This window comes from Pezoporus wallicus, unplaced genomic scaffold, assembly GCF_028554395.1.
Source record: "Pezoporus wallicus isolate ANWC-B61680 ecotype Strahan unplaced genomic scaffold, APGP_CSIRO_Pwel_v1 contig_13954, whole genome shotgun sequence".
Taxonomy (NCBI): domain Eukaryota; kingdom Metazoa; phylum Chordata; class Aves; order Psittaciformes; family Psittacidae; genus Pezoporus; species Pezoporus wallicus.
Window position 1 is genome coordinate 3,148,290 of NW_026638000.1, and position 18,548 is coordinate 3,166,837.

The window sequence follows — 18,548 nt, forward strand, 5'->3', positions numbered from 1 at the left end:
GTCCTAAATCAATGGACTGATATTCCAAAAGGATGGGTTCAGTTTAGGGTGTGAGAAACATTTTTTGCCTTTTCTTTAAAAGAACATGAATGACTTGCTGAAATTTTTGGTTCTTTTCTTTTAATACGTCTTTGGTGACTTTTATCCCACTGAGCATCCAAAAAGTATCCTGACTTACTAGCCTGTTTTATTCTGGGTTTTGTATTTTGGGTTTCATATTTAATTTTATTTATTTCATTCATTTTATTTATTTGATTAAGTTTGTTTCATTTTATTTTTATATTCTTTTATATTTTTTCTTTATCTTATTTATGTATATTTTTTATTTTATCTATTTTCTATTTTTATTTTATTTTCATTTATTTTAATTTTTATTGTATTTTTACTTTATTTTTATGTTATTATTTTTTAAAGGCACTTTCCTGAAAGCCATTTTTTAAATCCATTTAAAGAGGTCAAAACCTTTAGCTCAAATGAGTGTAAGATTCAGCATCCTTTTGTCCCTGCCTTGCAGGTATCCCTGTAGTGCGTGTCCGTGTGTAGCATCAGTACATACTTTCGTGTTGTGATTACCAGAATATTAAGTAATGTACAAAAGAATAGCCCTGAGTTTGCTTTTTCTTTCTTAGCACTATTTGACCTTAGTCTTTGGAGTGATCAAAGCAGCGCATGAATCTTGTGCTAATCTTCTAAAGTTGGCTTCAGCTGGGTTTTAATTTACAGTAAATACTTCTGTTGTTGGGCCTTTTAGTCCCAGCTGTTGAATAATGCAGTACTTGGTAGGTTCAATACTCGTGTATACACATCGGTCTGTCATTCTCACTAGCCAAATTGCATGTATATGTCACGGGAAACAAAACACAGGATCTCTAAGCTCCAACAGGAGAATAGATGTCCATGGTTTAAGATAAAATGTTACTGGCTTGTGACCCTGTTTGCTTCCCCGTGATGGGGCAGATGTTGGAACGCTCTCAGCATTTATATATACCCCAGCAAAGGCCAAGCTCTTCTCCATTTTGCCTTTTGGACACCAAAGTCACTCAGGTAACTTTAATGAGCGGATGCTAAAAAAGTCCAAACAAATTAAAAAAGCAAGCAGCAAAACAGCCAAAAACCCATCCCATCTTACAAACCTTTGGAAGTTAACCAAAGTAACTTCAAGCAATCCAATAAATTGATCTACAAATCAATAGATAGTGTATTCAATAAAGACATTGTTCGCTGTGAGGGTGCTGAGGCACTGGCACAGGGTGCCCAGAGAAGCTGTGGCTGCCCCATCCCTGGCAGTGTTCAAGGCCAGGTCGGACACAGGGGCTTGGAGCAAGGTGCTCTAGTGGAAGGTGTCCTTGTCTGTGGCAGGGGTTGGAACCGGGTGAGCTTTAAGGTCCCTTCCAACCCAAAACCAGTCTGGGATTCTACCTGAGCCTATCAGTCTGGGAAAGTCAGGGTATGAAAGAAGGTGCAGCTGTACTGTGAGAAAGAGGGGAGGGAACATGCTACTCATAGGGGAAGTGATATTTCTGGAAGGAGGGACAGCATAGTTGGTAGAAACAAAGTACTTCACTGGCCTCTTGCAGCTACCTGCAGTGGTTTTGTGGCCGGGAATTTAGCCAGGGCACCATCCTGACATGAGAAAGCATGGGACCAACGGCAGAGTGACAGGGAAGTGTGTACCCACAGTACAGTGTTAGTTAGCAGGGGTTACCCCAGCAGCATGGGTGTGGGATGAAAAAGGGTGGAAGCTGTATGTCACAAGGATTCAGAAGCCAGGTAGAACTAGGTATTGTGTTGTGCCAATACACATATTAACTAAGTCAGTTGATGTGACTGGCAGCAACTCACTGGCACAGTGCTTGTGCGAGTCCATTGCAAGGAGGTCAGGTTAATAATTACAAGCTATTCCACAAAATGCCAAGTGTTTCCATGGAATTTTTTTTGGTGCTTTAGCTTGGGTTGGAGGGGGGAATTATGTTGCATCATGAGAGAGATCAGCTGAGAGCCACCCTAAAATAGAAAGTGGAGACCTCAAAATACAGCTTGCACAAGGGCCGTAGCAATGCAGATAAGCTATAGAGTTTTACATCTAAACTGTATTTCCAGCTGAAACTTTCCTAAAGAAGAATTCCACCTGCACTTCTCCTTTGCCAAAGCATCCAGGCTTGCACTGTCTCTCTGCACAAGAATGTATCTCCCCACTTCCAATGTCAAGCTCATTGCTCTTGCCTTCAGACAGATCACGTCCCACATGAGCATCTGAGTCTCCAGTATGGGGTTATGAGCTCTTAGAAAACTCCTTGTTAAGTTCAAAAATGCTTGGTAATGTCCTTTAAGTCATTCTGCAGCTTCTAGATGGGGATTTAATGGTAGTTAATGTTAGTGAGAGTATCAATGATTACCCAAGAGGTTCTTGAAAGCACACTCAGCAGCCTGTCTCCTGTAACTGGTGGACCTGAAGAGACCTTTGGGATCAATTCTCATCCCAAGGCACCCAGAAGAAAGACTGAAAGGGAGAGGGGCCAGAATTCATCTGGGGGAGCTGTGCTGGATGAGGAGTGCAGCTTAATTATTTAATGCACTACGTGTTGGCTCTGGATCAGAGGTTGTCGAACAGAACAACTGTAGAGTGAACAAAGTAGTGGTGGTAATCATCCGTAACAACTTAATTTTGCCTTTGATAGATAGGTACTTCAGCATTTTGTTATACTAAGCTATTCAGCTATTACTTCACACTGCATTATTCCATGTATTCTGTGTAGTAAAATCTGGCTTTTCAGTGCTGTGTCTATCAGAGTAGACATATTTAAGAAAGCTACTCCAGTAATAATTTGCTATGGGACTTTAAACAGGGCTATGATTATGTCTAAGGTACAGTAATCCTGGGCTCAGGCAGTTACAGCATCATTAGATTGGCCTCCAGCACTTTTCTTCAAGCCTCTCCAGTTCCATAATCTCAGCATTAGCTTTCCATCTTGTTTTTAGACAATGAAAACAAAAAGGTGAAATTGAAAATACAGACCAACAAGAAAAATGTAATTTCATGAGCAGCAGAGCTGAGGAAGCCCATGCGCTGGTACCCTGAGACCTATTGTTCCCCCCTCCTCCTCGCATCTCTTTCTCCATCCCCTCTTCTAGCTGCCACCCATGCCTCTTCACTGCTCCCAAGGACACGGAGCAGGACCTGCCATGAGCAATGTACTATGGATGTCCTGAACACATCAAACAGGGGAGACCCAGTGAACTTCCCCCTGTGGCAGCCTCTCATTTCTGCAAAGGCATTGATTTTTGCTGTAAGCTTGTCAGAGATCTGCTATTGACCCTGCTGTCATGTTGCTTGAAATAGCCCATAAACTCAGAAGTCCCAGCTTGGACAAACAGAAAGATAGGGCATAAATCAAATTCTTCCTGGAAATCAGGCTAAAAATTAGGTGCAAGCAGACAGCACAGTGCAAGAGGGCTGTGGGCTGGGTTTTTAATGGTTTTTCCTTAATTGTTCCACATACAGTAAATAATAATTAGGAAAAAAATCTGGACTTCTAAACCACAGGGATAACTTCCCTGCAGGCATAGCTGCGTCATGTTATCCAGCATACTCATGCCCAGGAGAACGTGACCCTTTGTGTCTGACCCTAAATCAGTCTTGGTGACCTCATCACTGAAATGTGTAGGTATGTGAATGACTTTATTCATAGAAGTAGCTCCTTAGGGGCCAACTATTGTAAAAATAACTATTCACATATTGAAATAGTTTTCAGATTGGTCTTCCACCAAAATGCGTTGCTGGGGGTTGAGTATATTTAATGAATACAACACCGTAGAGCCAGGAATTCTTGCAGCAAGTAAAGGAAAATGTGCTTTCTTATTCATCTGTTGCAGCTCTGATGTTGCCGTATGCAATAATTTGGGATCAGAGCTTTGAGGTTTGCAGAAGGAATGGAATATACAAGCAGTAATGAGTTGTGGGTTGTTGCTAGGCAGCAGGTTATTGCATCTTGGAGAAGTAGCCACGGGTGCTTGGTCCAGTGGGGCCGACAGCTCCCAGCCCTGCTCCCCCTCATTCATGTGATATCCACAGCCAGAAGAGAGCTTGAGAGCTCTAAATTTCATTCCTTGCCAACTAAAAGAAGCTCAAAGTTAAGGTTTTGAGGACTTTAACATTTAATCATCAATTCCAAGCTTCTCTGCACTCTCCATTTCTGAATTCAAAGCCTGAATGATTAAAAAAAAGGCAATTACCAATTATCTTCTGTTGAATCTGGTGATAAACCCAAAATCCACCATGCCCTGTTTTATGTTCGTATTACTCCATTTTCATTTTAATCTCTAGCATGATCTGTCTTTCTCAACCTGTTGCAGTGGAATTCAAAAGGGCTAATCCCAAGATCAAACAAATCACAGCCGCCTGGTAAAAGCATGCTATGAATAGAGATTTGTTTTCCAATTTCCCTTCAAAAGGCAAGCTTGGGTAATATTTCACCAAGCAAAAAGTTTTACGTGGTAGAAATAATTGCGAAGTTCAGCTGTGTGAAGAGTTGTTAGATTTGAGTCAAGGCAAGTCAGTGGCAATTCAAATTAGTGGGAGATGTGGAGTAGTCTTAAATTATGCAGAATAAACCTATTTACTTTGTGATCAAAGTAGTGACTTTGAAACTTAACATTTTAAGCTTTGTGTTTATTTAAATCTTAGCTATTGTGTTTTTATCCTGTGAACACTGATGTTTTTCTCTTGGTTTTAGCCTACTTTATCCCCTATTATCAAGCAGTTTCTGCTGTCTGTAATCACAGCATTAAAGTGTCGTTCCAGAAAGAAACAATATCCCAAGTATTACGGAGAAATGAATGCTCCTATTGTTCAAAAGTAACATGAAAAGTCCATATTAAATCTGGCATGCCTGGTGCTCCGCTGAGTTTAGTTCCATTGTACAAATCGCTCAGTGTCAAATTTGGCTCATGTGAACATCCTGTGTCTTTGTTTTGGAAACAGAATTGGACTCATATAGATGTGTGTTGGAATCACTACTTTCATGTCTTAACAAAAGCATCTGTACCTGCAGCACACATCATTTCCTGAAGCCACCACTGTATTAAGAGTATTAAAAGGGAAGAAAAAAGAAGAATCAATAAAGCAAATATCATTGCTAAGCAAAAGCATTGTGAAAAATCCCTGCAGCAAGGTATGCACTGAGTCATAAAATGCACGTGTAACAGAGAGTGCACCTCTTATCCCCTCTACAGTTCCTTGTCTTAAATTTATGCTCTTACAAAAGCAGTTAAATGTAAGAAATACCGAAATGCCGAGGCCAGACAATTACCTCTCTCTCTTATGCATAAGCAGCTTTAGGCAAATGTGGATGTTTTGTAATTACTGCCAGTTCTGAGTAACATGGGTGGAATTTTTATTTACAGAACCCATTTGTACCATCAAATTCTCTGTATGTTGTGACCTTTACATGAATACACGTAATCACGCTAAAATAACTGCTCATAAATATACTTTTTTGGCTGCAGAACTGCTTTTCCTTTGTTTGCTTATGCATAGTATTTGTCATGTTTACAGTCACTGAAGAATTTTCTGGCTATCTGAAACATTCTAGTGCTTTCAGAAACATACATGGCCTCTAAAATCTGGATGTCTTAATAACATGCTGTGAAGGGGTCTCTGAGAGCAGTGGAGGATCCTTTGCAATAGCTCTTTTGTATGAATTGTTTCTGTTAGTTACATCTTTATTCTTGAGAGTACATTAGCTGCTCAGTGCTCAATAAGCCAAGTAATGGTACAATAGAATGAATCATAGAATCCTGGAATGGTTTGGGTTGGAAGGGACCTTAAAGCTCCTCCAGTTCCAGCCCCTGCCATGGGAAGGGACACCTTCCACTAGAGCAGCTTGCTCCAAGCCCCTGCGTCCAACCTGGCCTTGAACACTGCCAGGGATGGGGCAACCACAGCTTCTCTGGGCACCCTGTGCCAGTGCTTCAGCACCCTCACAATAAGAATAGGTAATAATGAATCTTAGTGCAAGGATCTGAACTAGGAATAGTATTCAGAATGCATTAAAATTAGAAAGAAGTGGGACCTGAAAAAAATTAAACGTGGCTTTGACTCTCCTCCTTTCTTTGTCTCTGTCTCCTGTCTACCTCCTCCTTTGTATAAACTTCTGGCACATCGACTGCTCATATTTGAATGTTTTATTCATCTAACTCAAAAGTCAGTGCTGCGTATTTCTTTCTTACACAAAACAGCCTCCAACAACTGCCTTGCTCTTGGTTTGCATCTCCCAGAATCGTGGTGAAGTACATGGACACTACCGCACTGTTTTTGGCAGTGCAAAGAGATGGGTGAAAGCCACCCCACCAAACTGGGGAGAACCATGGAGATTCATGAGCACCATTCTTTGCTCATTGGCATCGGGGGGCACTTGATGGCTTGCTCTTTGTTTTCAGTTCTTCCTCTTGCTACTATAGGAATAGGAACCTGTGACACTTATGGGATCTCTTCTATTTCTACAATGAAGTTACTGAAGAAAAAATATGAAAGAGAATGTTTTGGCTATTTAACGCCATTATCCCTCATGATCCACCCTAATTCTCCATACCTTACAGATATCCTCTCTAATACCCTGGGTTTGAGCTCCCCATTTTATAAAGATATCAGTGGAGCTCCAACAGGCAGCTCCAGTGACTGACTGTGTTATTTAGACTGAAGAAATCAAACCTGTGTCAGTTCAATCTTCCTGTGTGCTCCCATTTGAGACCTTGGCCTGAGTTATGTCCACAGAGCTGGGCTTTGGCAGGTTTGGAGAGCTAGCTAGTGCTCCTAGGGACTGAGATTTGTTAGTATAAGCTTGTTCTGCCTAGGGAAGCATAGGAATGCATTCCCCCCCCCACCATTGAAAATGTAAAAATAGGGAAGAAATAGAAATAACCCTTGGAGGAGGGAGAGAAATTGAAAAAGGAGCAAGAGAAGAATCTACTTAATTTTGTCTCTGTGTGATGGATATGCTGGGGGTGATTTCCCACTTTATTAAGTGAAGATAAAGAATAATAGCAATGCATAATGAAAGCACTATTTTTTCTGTTCTGCATGGGTTTCAAGATATAATTCCTGTGCTCTGTTTAGTCCCCTGATGAGCACCTTGCTTCTAATGGCATGGATAATGAGAGATTTATGACTTCTGGCTTTTTGATAGCAGACCAGAACTCATTTGTCCGTTCCATGGCGGATCCCGTAATCATCCCTGCAGGCAGCCAGCTACAGCTTCAAGGTGTGCAAGCAGGGCAAGATAATTCAGTTAACAAATCTCGTGATGCTACTTGTAATAGAAGAAAATCCATCCTGACATCTTAAAAAAACATTTTTCCATTTTGTTTACATAAGGAAGCCTGTTCAGACTAAAATGATTTCAGGCTGTTTCGCTTACTCTCATTTGAAAACCTTCCCAGCAAAGCTGCCTTAAAACACTATTATCTTCATGCAACTGTGTTCAAGTACTTTCTTTTGTGGCAAAGCACTTGTTTGTGTTGGTTTAGCTTTTATTCACGACAAGAAAGCTTTCAAGTAAATAGTTGTCAGCTGCTTTCTTCTCCCCTAAACCTGTATTGCTGTTTGACCTCCATTGTAAGTAAGTGCATTGCAGGACTAAAGTACCCTGCGTTTGTCATCCTCTCTTATAACAATCTTCCAGCACCGAAAGGGGGCTGACAAGAGATCTGAAGAGGGACTTTGGGCAAGGGCCTGTAGGGACAGGCCAAGGGGAATGGCTTTAACCTGCCCGAGGGGAGACTGAGATGAGCTCTTAGGCAGAAGCTCTTCCCTGTGAGGGTGCTGAGGCGCTGGCACAGGGTGCCCAGAGAAGCTGTGGCTGCCCCATCCCTGGCAGTGTTCAAGGCCAGGTTGGACACAGGGGCTTGGAGCAAGCTGCTCTAGTGGAAGGTGTCCCTGCCCGTGGCAGGGGTTGGAGCTGGAGGAGCTTTAAGGTCCCTTCCAACACAAACCAGGCTGGGATTCTATGATGGGTAAGCACAGTATGGTTTCTAGCTGTGTTTGAGTTATCAGGATGGCATTGTGTGCTCCTCCTGTATCTCTAGTGAAAACTGCAGTTTGGTCTTAGATGAAGGTTGATGTCGAATCCTGAAGAGATGATAACCAGGTCTATTTTTATGACACTGTGGATGAGTAAACTCCACATGTGGCTGTGGGGCTGCCTTTATGCCTGTGCCCCATCTTCACTGGGATATTGCCTCTGGATCATCATCAGTACAAGACCTCATCTCTACTTGAATTTAACACCATTTCTGGAGGCTCAGGATAACATCCCTGAAGGATGACAAGACTGTGCCAGTGCCAAGGCTTTCTGGAGATGCATCAATTTCTCTACTAATAAGTAAACACAACATTCACCAGTAGATTGCCTTTAAATCAATTCAGTACCAGCAGGAACTTCAGCATAAGGTGGGATTTTCAGTATTTGCCTGTCTCTACTTTTGGTACTTTAGCTTCATTGTTCAGTTTTACTTTAGATGACAATAGTCTCTGCAATTTTATGATATTCTTTCTTTATGACACATGAAGAAGACCAGAAGATGTGGATTTGGTTCTGCTGTTCGTTCTGACTTGGCTTTCATCTTAGATGTGTCTGTAATGTCCGGATGGCTTTTCTGGATGACTCACTTCAGATCTGAGGATGTGAGTGATGATCTCTCCCAGCCCTTACTGAGAGGCGGTGTGGTGAATCTGTAATGATGACTCTTTTCCTAAAGGCTTCCTCAGGTATTTGAATGTAAAAAGACACAAGATAATTTGAACAAAACTAATGCTTTAAACAGAATAAAGTATAAATTAGTTCCTCCAAGCTGATTTTAATGACGTGGTTTACCTGCTGATAACTTACAGTAGGAATAATGCACAGAAGGAGAAAAGGGTTTAAAAATAAGTCTTCATTGATGCCAAAGACATTGTATTAGCTGAGTGATTGCTCTGATACCTGACCCTGCAGCCAAGACATTGATGTCCTTTAGCTCTCTGGTGCCAAGTGGGGAATTTGAGTATTTTGGGGTATTCAACAGTGCTGACCTGGGGGCTGTAGGGACCCTGGCTGCCATGGACAGGGAGGGACCCAAATCCCCTCACAGGTCTCTTAGGTGGTGGTGTAAGAACCAACAGAAAAGACAGTATATTTGGTGAAGTTTCATACCAGTGTGTTTATTCTGTGATGCTCTTTTGTGGTGGTGTGAGGGAGGTGCTGGAAGTTCTTGGAGCCTCCAGAGCAGTTCATTTTGAGATGATACTGGTGGGTCAGAGAGGATGGCAGACCTGATCAGGTTTGGCTTGGAGCAGGGTGGAGGAGATTGGAAGAGTTGACCTGTATTTGAAGTTTGTCATCAGATGAATATGCAACTTTCATGACAAAAACTGGAGAAGAGGCCAAGGCCAGTGGTCTAAAGGCATTCCAGCTCTGCCGTGTCACTGGGGGTGTCATCAAACAACCCGCCCCAGGGTGGCAGCCTGTATATGTCTAACAAAGACCTGAAACCACTCTGCTCTGTGAGACCCCACTTGCAGCACTTTCACAGTTCTGGTGTCCCCAACATAAGTAGGACATGGAGCTGTTGGAGCAAGTCCAGAGGAGGTCACGAGGGGACTGGAGCACCTCCTGTATGAAGACAGGCTGAGAAAGTTGGAGCTGTTTAGCCTGGAGAAGAGAAGACTGCATGGAGACCTCATAGCAGCCTTCCAGTATCTGAAGGGGGCCTATAGGGATGCTGGGGAGGGACTCTTCATTAGGGACTGTAGCGGTAGGACGAGGGGTGATGGGTTCAAACTGAAACAGGGGAGATTTAAGTTAGATATAAGGAGGAAGCTCTTCCCTGTGAGGGTGCTGAGGCGCTGGCACAGGGTGCCCAGAGAAGCTGTGGCTGCCCCATCCCTGGCAGTGTTCAAGGCCAGGTTGGACACAGGGGCTTGGAACAAGCTGCTCTAGTGGAAGGTGTCCCTGCCCGTGGCTGGGGTTGGAACTGGATGAGCTTTAAGGTCCCTTCCAACACAAAACCAGTCTGGGATTCTGTGAAAATAGCATTATTCATGGGCCATTTTAATGTGTCTCAAGTTTTGTGCAAAAACCCCAGCTGGCTACAAACTGGTCTGACCTGTGCATGCCAAGTAGTTGTGGTACGCTATTTTTCACCAACACCCTCACCTTTGCAATCTATCTGTGTTTTAGCAAGCTGATTTACAAGTACATCTTTTCTGAATCATTATCTGAGTAGGCTGCCAGTTGGCCCGAGGCAGACATCCAGGCACTCGAGACTGGGAGAATCGATTCCAGCTGCACTCTGTAATTAGGAAAACCCTGGTCTGTAGCTGGATGTCCAGATGCTTTGCCAAGGAGCGTATCATTTGGTTCAACAAACAGTATTTGTGAGGGAAAAACTAAAGAGTGAAGACGTAATAGGACAAAGTTTATATGCCAGCAATTGCTCCTCTATTCCTCTTCCCATCTCCTGTTTGTAAGTTGGAGAGGTGGGTCATGGTGGGAAGGGAGGGTCAGGGGAGGTTAAACAAATCCTTGGGATTTCAACTTGGATAGAGATAAGTTTCTCATACTCCCCACAGGGATGGAAAGTACTCAAAATGCCATTTCTTTCATGCTTTTACACAGGGCAAAACTGAACTTTGCATTTTTTTGTGTAACAGGAATTACAGCGTGATGTGTTTTGTCAGCAATGAGAACTTGTATGAAAACACTTTGTGTGATAGGTCTCAGCTAAACCTTTATGCTCCTTGAGGTATCTTCATTCCAAACACAGGTTCAAGGTCTTCTTAAAGGTTTGTTGGTTGTTCCGTTGACATAAATTAACAAATGCAAAGCTTCCAAGTATAGATTTAATAATACCAGGAAAAATACTAGAGCTTTAGCCGCCAATGCCATTTAGTCTATCTCAGCAACTAGATTAAATGACTTGCCAAAAGTCTGAGTGTTTTCCAGCAGTAGGATTCTTGTAGTAATATGAGAATGCCTTTACACAGGGTATGGTACAAAATGCAACACACAACTCCACTCTGGATGATTTAGCAAAGAAGAAAAACATTTCCTCCTCTTCTTCTTTCTCCAACCTCATTTCTTCCTATCTCTCCTGCTCCAGAAACACTACTTTTTAAAGTTATACAAACAAGAATTAACCAATACATTCCCATTCTATGTGAAATTGAAAGGTCTTACCTACAGATTATTGCTAACCACAGGAGGTTACTTTGATAAGAACAACTTACATATTATATGTAATTTATGGTGTGGACTTTGACAGCTTGTTCCTGTTTGACCCTGTAGCACTCAGTCTTTCTCTTGTGCTGAAAACACATTGAATGAAATTCATGAAAGGCCATCTGGCAAAGCATGGCTGTCTGGATCTGATTCATCTCCAGCCAGCCTTTTAGATTTCCTTGTACACTGGTTGATGTTCACAAGTTGATGTTCTCCTCTTGTAGCTTTCCAGCTCGATCTAAGACAACTATGGTTTTCTTACTGTAAAGTATTCAAGGAAAATATTGATAATTTAGTGGAAGTTTTCACTTTAATTATGTACTTTTTTTTCACCAAACTTCTGCATTTTTTTATTTGCCTTAACTCTAAGAATTTCTTTTTGATTGTTCTCTGCATGTTATTCCCTATTTAGTTGGTTTAAAAAGCAAGACAGCATATGCAGCATTTCTTAATCAGGAAGGTATTCACACGTAATTCACCAGAGCAGTGGTACATTGAAAATAAGCTTCTCATAAGGCTCACCCAGCAGTTGCCCCTATCCCACTTCTGGTGGGTGCAGGTGGATTTTGTCCTTCAGTGAAAGCACAGCACCACCTTCTCACTGCATACCACAGCAGGGTTAAGAGCATGCTCCAAGGGCATCTCACCCATGTTCTGTGCTAGCAGTTACCCAGATCCAGTGCCAGATCAGGTTCATTGAATTTTCACTGTCTGCAACCACAGTTCACTTCTTTGCTAATAAAAACGTGTAGTGGGCCCTCTGTTCCGGCTATTCGCTTTTTACCCATACTGTGACTAATAAGTCCAGCTGTTTTCTCTGTTGCTCAGGACTTTTCTGTTGCTCAATGACAAAAGCAAACCTCCCTTTTCTTTCATACCTGCTATGAATATATACACAGGGGCATTGACATCTTGGAGCTGTGCCGCTGAAGTATACTTTAGTATGCTTTATTAAAGCCAAATGTTCATCAAGCATCTTGTTATGTTTTATGATTGCTGTTCTGTCGTAGGACTCAAGGAGAGATCTCAGTGGGGAATAGACCTGATACCTTCCTCCTCCTTCAATTCTACTCCTTAGCTGCACCCAAGATGAAGCCTGCTACGGTGGATATGCTTTAATGAACACTTCTTAAAGCGGAGCTGATTTATATTCCTTTGTTAATATAATGTTACATGTAAAGTGAAATTCTGCTTAGTAGAAGATTAGCTTCTGTGGCAGGCTGTCTGAGTGAAAGAAAAGTAGTGCAGAAGGTCTTACCAGTGGTGTGACTTGTTGCCATAAAGCAACAGCGAGTAGTGTCAAGAGATTTCAGTCCAAATAGAGAATTTTTGACAATTAATTTTGGATGCTTAGTACAAAATAGAAAGTAATGTAATTTCTGGCAAAACTGTTGACAGCAGATGTAATGCTTTGTTACAATAGCCCAGACTCCGTGTTATGTGGAAATTAGCTCTGAGTAAAAAGCTGCAGACAAGCTAGAGCTCAAAGAACACAAAAGATGTCAAAAACAGAGACTGGTCATAGAATCCCAGACTGGTTTGGGTTGGAAGGGATCTTAAAGCTCATCCAGTTCCAGTCCCCTGCCACAGACAGGGGCACCTTCCACTAGACCTAGTTGCTCCAAGCCCCATCCAATGTGCTAATGTTATAGGTATTACTGAACTAGAAAAGTCATGATGCAATAGAATTTGTGAATATGATGTAAAATTACTGTAGTTCTTTAAATGTGAAGGTGACTTAGTTCAAATGAGATTAAACCTGTAAGCATCCAGCCCGTTAGTGTGCTCATATGTGCTACTAGTACTTCAGATCACAGAAAAGTGACATTTGTTGAAATCTCCATTTCTCATCTTCCCCAAGTCTTCCACACCCATGCCTGAAGCCATGGAAATCAAAAGCAGAGATATTCAAGCTCCGGATCAGCCCCGAATGCATTGTGAGATTGCCCATGAACACATCTCAGCAGCAGAATCCCGAGGGTCTTTCAGGTCCCTCTCCTGGGACGTAGGAGAAATAGGATCCCTCCGATAATCACATCTCAGGACAATCAGATCATTTGCAGTAGCTCTTTCCCTCCCTCTTACACTCAATTTAAGCCCACGTTTTTCTAACGCACCTCCTCCAGGACACTGGAAATAATCTTATTTCCTCTGCGTTTTCTCCCCAGGAGGGACACAAAAGCAATGGAGCCCTGACGGTCAGAGGACATGCACAGGCCTTCGGCGGCAGAGTGCTGCGGAGAGCAAACCAAGCTCTACCAAGGTAAAATAAATACATTATGTTTCGATAGCAGTCAGCAGAATGCATTCAGGTTTCAAAAAACAATCACTGATTGCTGAGCAGTGTGTTTGGACATGGGTTTGTTTAGCTACGCTTAGCTTAGGCAGCAGAAAGGCTACGTAAAACGAGGGCTAAATGTCGCGATTCTGTGTGCTCGTGGTGAGGGGTGAAAGAAGTTGCATAGGGGCTCTTTTTGGAGGAAAGCTGTTAAAAACACCCCAGGAGAATAAATCAAGTAGTTTCCAAATATCAGTACCCTCTGTCTCAGATAAAGCCTGAGGTTTTCAGTTCGCCACAATTACTTTGCGTTAGTGCCTATTTTTTACACAAGATGCAGTGAAGCTTAAAAGCTCCCAACAAGTATAGGATTAGCTGGTCAAACCCTAAAGATCCATTTCTATGCCAGAGATTGGAAGGAGGCAATAACGCATATACTAAAGCAGAGAAAGGAAAAGTAAATAAGTTTAAATACTGGTGCTTTAGTTTTAGGCTAATCAGGAGCATTTTTTGCGTGCCTTTGGACTCTTGCAGGATGTCCCCATCTGTGCAGCCCTTAACAAAATAAATAAATGTCAAATTAACTACTGAAGCATGAGAGATGGTTCCTAAATAAAGTATTTCAAGGAACGTTCTTCTTTGGTGCTCTGTAGAAATCTTAGGGAAGTTAAGAGATTTGGAAGGCGTGCAAAGGTCTTAAACTTGTAGGTAGAAGTAAACGTGGTGCTGAAAAATATGAGGCAAATGTTGTTACAAACCAGGAAAGAAAGAAAGGAGGAAGAAAATGCTTTCCCTGGGGCTGTGAAATTATTGAATTGTCAAAAGCACAGGCAGCTGGTTTAAACAGCTGATAAAATTTACTTGCCATTTCACCTCATTAATGAACTCTTGATCTACCTCTACCTATTTGGGTTCCCAAATCATCCTTCCAAAGTTACAAAGGAGACCATTTTCTGTGCTGTTTCCATGCATGGAGGACAGGAGCACAGGAATGGTTTTCCCCATGGGCTTTGGTGCAGTGTCCCACCTCTGGCAGCTGTGAGGTCACAACTCTGTCACTCAGAGAGTCTTCCTTGAGGAAGAACATTATGTTTTGTGAAACACTCGTAAAGTGCTGGAGTTGATTATCAGATGATAGACACCCAGATGAATGACCGAGATGAATTCATAACAAATAGGAGCAGTGCAGCTAGCAAAAAGCACCTAAACCTCAAATGAACTTGGATAAGCTTTCATTATGAAGCTAATCCTCAGATTTTGCATGCCAATTCAATGGTTTTTTTTTTCTATTAGGATCAAGGGATCTAGGAACACAGGGCAGGAGCCATCAAATCAGCCAATTTACAGCAGTCAGCGAGATTAGGGCAGATGCTTTATTGCATGTGACTTTTGTGACCAGTGTTGATAATAATAGCAGGAGATTTTAAACTCAGGTTTCCTCTTTGTCTGATAGCTTTAATATAAGAGCATCTCCTTTGTCACATTGAGTGAAATAATGTGCACTCTATCAAGATAAATGCTTATTGTCATGGTTGGAAAAATGAATCCAGGCCAGTGTCAATCAATCTTTGACATGTGTGGGTTTACATCATTGATAGGTGCCACCAGGTAATCATAAGCAAGAGGAAACTAATGAATTAAAATAGTATCTGGAGCCCTTGGAGGTAATTATTTCAGTTATAGGTAGTGCTTATGGAGAAGTTTTTCCATGCTTATAACTGGTGAGGTTGTAGATTAGTGATGCCCCTTATGCCTATATGTCCTCTGCACCATCTAATGGCACACATGGACCTTCAGGCTAATAAGCCGTAATATACTTAAATGCATTTTAAATTCCAGCAGATAATCATGAAAGAGCAGTTGAGACCCTGAAGCTGGCAATTGCCTTTGACATGTCCATTTTTAAACAAATAGAGCAGCCACAAATCCTAACTGCTGTGATAGGCTAAATATTGAAAACAATAGAATACACATTTTTCATGTTAATGTTTTTGTACAAGGCCAATAAGGTTTTCACTGAATTCTTCCAGGCAATTCAGAGCTGATTTCAAGAGCTTGTGCTTTTGAATGACAAAAGTTAGTATGAATAGAAAGTCAACAAGAAATCTCAACCAGAACTGTCTGGTGTGATAGATGGTAGATGAGAAACTGATACATACATTATGATAGATTACGTTGGTAATTTGAATCTTTTCATTTGCAGGAATCTCTGTCATCACAAAATGCAACTATTTCACCAATAGTCATTTCACAGATGATTGATGAGAATAAATCTAAAGAAAACTGGACCATTTTGCCTATGCTGTCCATGATCCCCCAGCCCAGTGCTTATCACACAAAGGAGTCTTTGGCTAAACATGGTGCAGTCAACATTAACAGAGCATTTATGGTGCTTCCCAGCAGAATAGAAATTCAGGCATCTTTGGGTGACACCACGTCTCCATTGGAATCTCCAATCACAGAGGGAAAACAGTGTCCAAACCAGCAGAAAGGGTTTGCCTCTATAACTATTACAGCCAGGCGTGTTGCTGCAGGCTTCAGTGACCCAGCACATGGATCTGGGGCAGTACAAGAGCCCAACGCCGTTTCCCCCACCTCAAGCAAAGTCCCCGCAGAGTCCCTCCATTGCTGGCCTCCACATGGACACACAAAGCACCATACCTCTCCATTAAAGATGTCCAAGTCTTGCTCACAAGTCAGTAAAGAGCCACCAAAGCAGCTTTTTGACTCTGGGAACAAGAACAGCGTGGATCTCCAAAGCAGTGATGGGAGACAGAAAGTACCACCTTCCTTCATCTCATGTGTCCACCTTCAGGTTTCTCAGTGGTGTCCAAATACCATCTATTATTTAGACAAGTCGCTCAATGTGTGCATTGACCAACCTCAAATTAAATGCCAAAAAATTCATAGATCAGCGTTATCCCTCAATATAAATTGCAGTTTGTCTAGATTAACAGCAGATGGAGTAGATGGCATAGCTAATGGAGAGCCAATTGAGGAGATATTTCAAACGAAGCTCCTAGGAGAAAACAAAACTCCACTCAGATCAAACTTGAGCGCAGACTTAACAGAAAACAATGGAATTAATAAAGAGAAAACACATGGAGGCTATTTGGGTAGTAAATACCCTGTACAAAGTGTCTTTGTCTCTGAACTTCCAGCATTTGTGGATACACCCAGAGGACCTAATAACGTAGTAACAGCAAAGGAAGATGATGGTAAGCAGTCTGACAGCTGTCACACTACATTTTCTCTCCAGCTTCCTAATTCAAGTGGTGAAGCAGGTAAGTAATTTCCATAAACCTCAGTCTGGTGGAGCAGAAGTTCAGGCTGGAACAGACCCACCACAGTGGTTTTATGTGAGCAGATAACAGTAATCCTCTGCTGCTGGAAAGGCACAGTGAGTCAGAGCACAAGCCAGACGTTTTCAGTTCCAGGACAACCACGAATATATTTGCCATGCTAGTGATGTGATGCAGGCTGCTCATCAGATGATACAGAAAGCTCTGCTTGTGTTTCCTGCATTAAACCTCTATTTTTAACCATTTATAACTATATTTTTTCGATCCTTGCAATACACAAGTGCCTAGTCCCTGAAAATAATCAGGTCTTTCTTTATATATATATAAGCTGAATTTCAATGTGTGAGATTCAGAAAGAGATGGCTGAGTCGAGCTTGGTTTTGTGCTCCTTGCAGTTAAAAATGATCTTGGTTTCTGCTTTTATTTAGAAGGCTATAGCAATAAGCCCAGGCTTTTATAATGAATGGCTCCAGGTAAACGGCTTGCAAATCTTTAACACCTTTGTTTCGGGCATCTCCAAGCATTTTGCAAACATAAAATTGTCTTTGCAACATTGCTTCTCAGGGAAGGGCAGGATACCATGGGGATTGCTTCATGCCCAGAGTGGTACAGCCTCTCCTGCACTGGGCTGTAGCAGCTATTTCACAGTGCACTTGGATAACCACAGCTGAGTTTATTGACTCTCCGGGAAGGGAGTGTGGATGGGAAGAATGTCAATGAGTGAGTCTGTTTTTTTACCAAGAGCACTAAGGTTAAAACTTAACTCCCATGATCTTGAGCTAAGCTTAATTGCAATTGCCCTGTTCTTATATGGACTTTCTGATGGAAGGGTCAGTATATGAACATAAGCTACTTCCTCAGATTCATTTATACCTTCGCGTTCCCAGTGTGTAAATGGAAAAAGAGAAAGGTGAGAAATCACGTGTTGTCTTATGGGCTGGACAAGGTACAAAACCTGGGCTGCCCCTCCCTTTGCACTTTCCTGTTGGCGCTGCACTCTGTGCTAGAGATCGATGGGGCTGCTCTCGCAGGTACCAAGGTGCAGACAGTGAGAAGGCACTGCTTTGTTCTGAGGCTTTCTTTAAGACATTATCTGCAGAGACAGGATTTTCCCCTGAGAAACCAGCAGTGTCAGTAATTCCAGAGTCAGGCGCTTAAATCAAAACTGCATGGGTCTGCAGGGTGAAGAAAGCCTGAGATAAAATACGTGTGATCCAGGTTTGCTGTTGCTGAAGGGGAGACGGCGCAGTGAGGAGCAGGAGAGAGAAGATGTTAACCAGTGCTAAAGAGCTGAGGGGAGAAATATGAAGGGGCATGGGTTGGTGAGGACCTTCCACAAGTGAAATTAAGCATTTCAGCTTTGGATTTCATCATAGTTTGAAGTAACAATGTCCTCCTGAAGTTTCCCTAGGAAGTACTGCGTATTCAAGGCTTTGTTCAACACCCGCTACGTTCTTTCTGCCACAAACCACAGAAACAAGGATTAGAATAATATCGAACCTTCCTTTGTGGTGGCCATGAAAGAAGCACTTTTACCAGAAGTAATTAGAAAGTGAAATAAGGCAGTGCTCACGGTTTTACTGAAAAGAGGAAATAAGTGAGATAACCAGCTGAGAAATACTGGGCTCGGAAAAAATCACTTCCACCTTTTGTGTACACAAGAATACAGGTGTAAGAAAACATGGGAAGCGTTACCTTTTTAACTGCTTCCAC

General features: G+C 42.1%; 1 protein-coding gene across 1 annotated transcript in view; it reads left to right on the forward strand.

Annotated features, from left to right (window-relative positions):
- The window catches only part of CUNH10orf90 (chromosome unknown C10orf90 homolog), a 69,957-nt gene that overhangs the window by 20,321 nt on the left and 31,088 nt on the right, over positions 1 to 18,548 (forward strand). The window contains exons 2-3 of the mRNA XM_057408691.1: positions 13,424 to 13,518; positions 15,737 to 16,751. Of these exons, the coding sequence (XP_057264674.1) occupies positions 13,424 to 13,518; positions 15,737 to 16,751 (1,110 nt within the window). The remainder of the gene's footprint in view (positions 1 to 13,423; positions 13,519 to 15,736; positions 16,752 to 18,548) is intronic.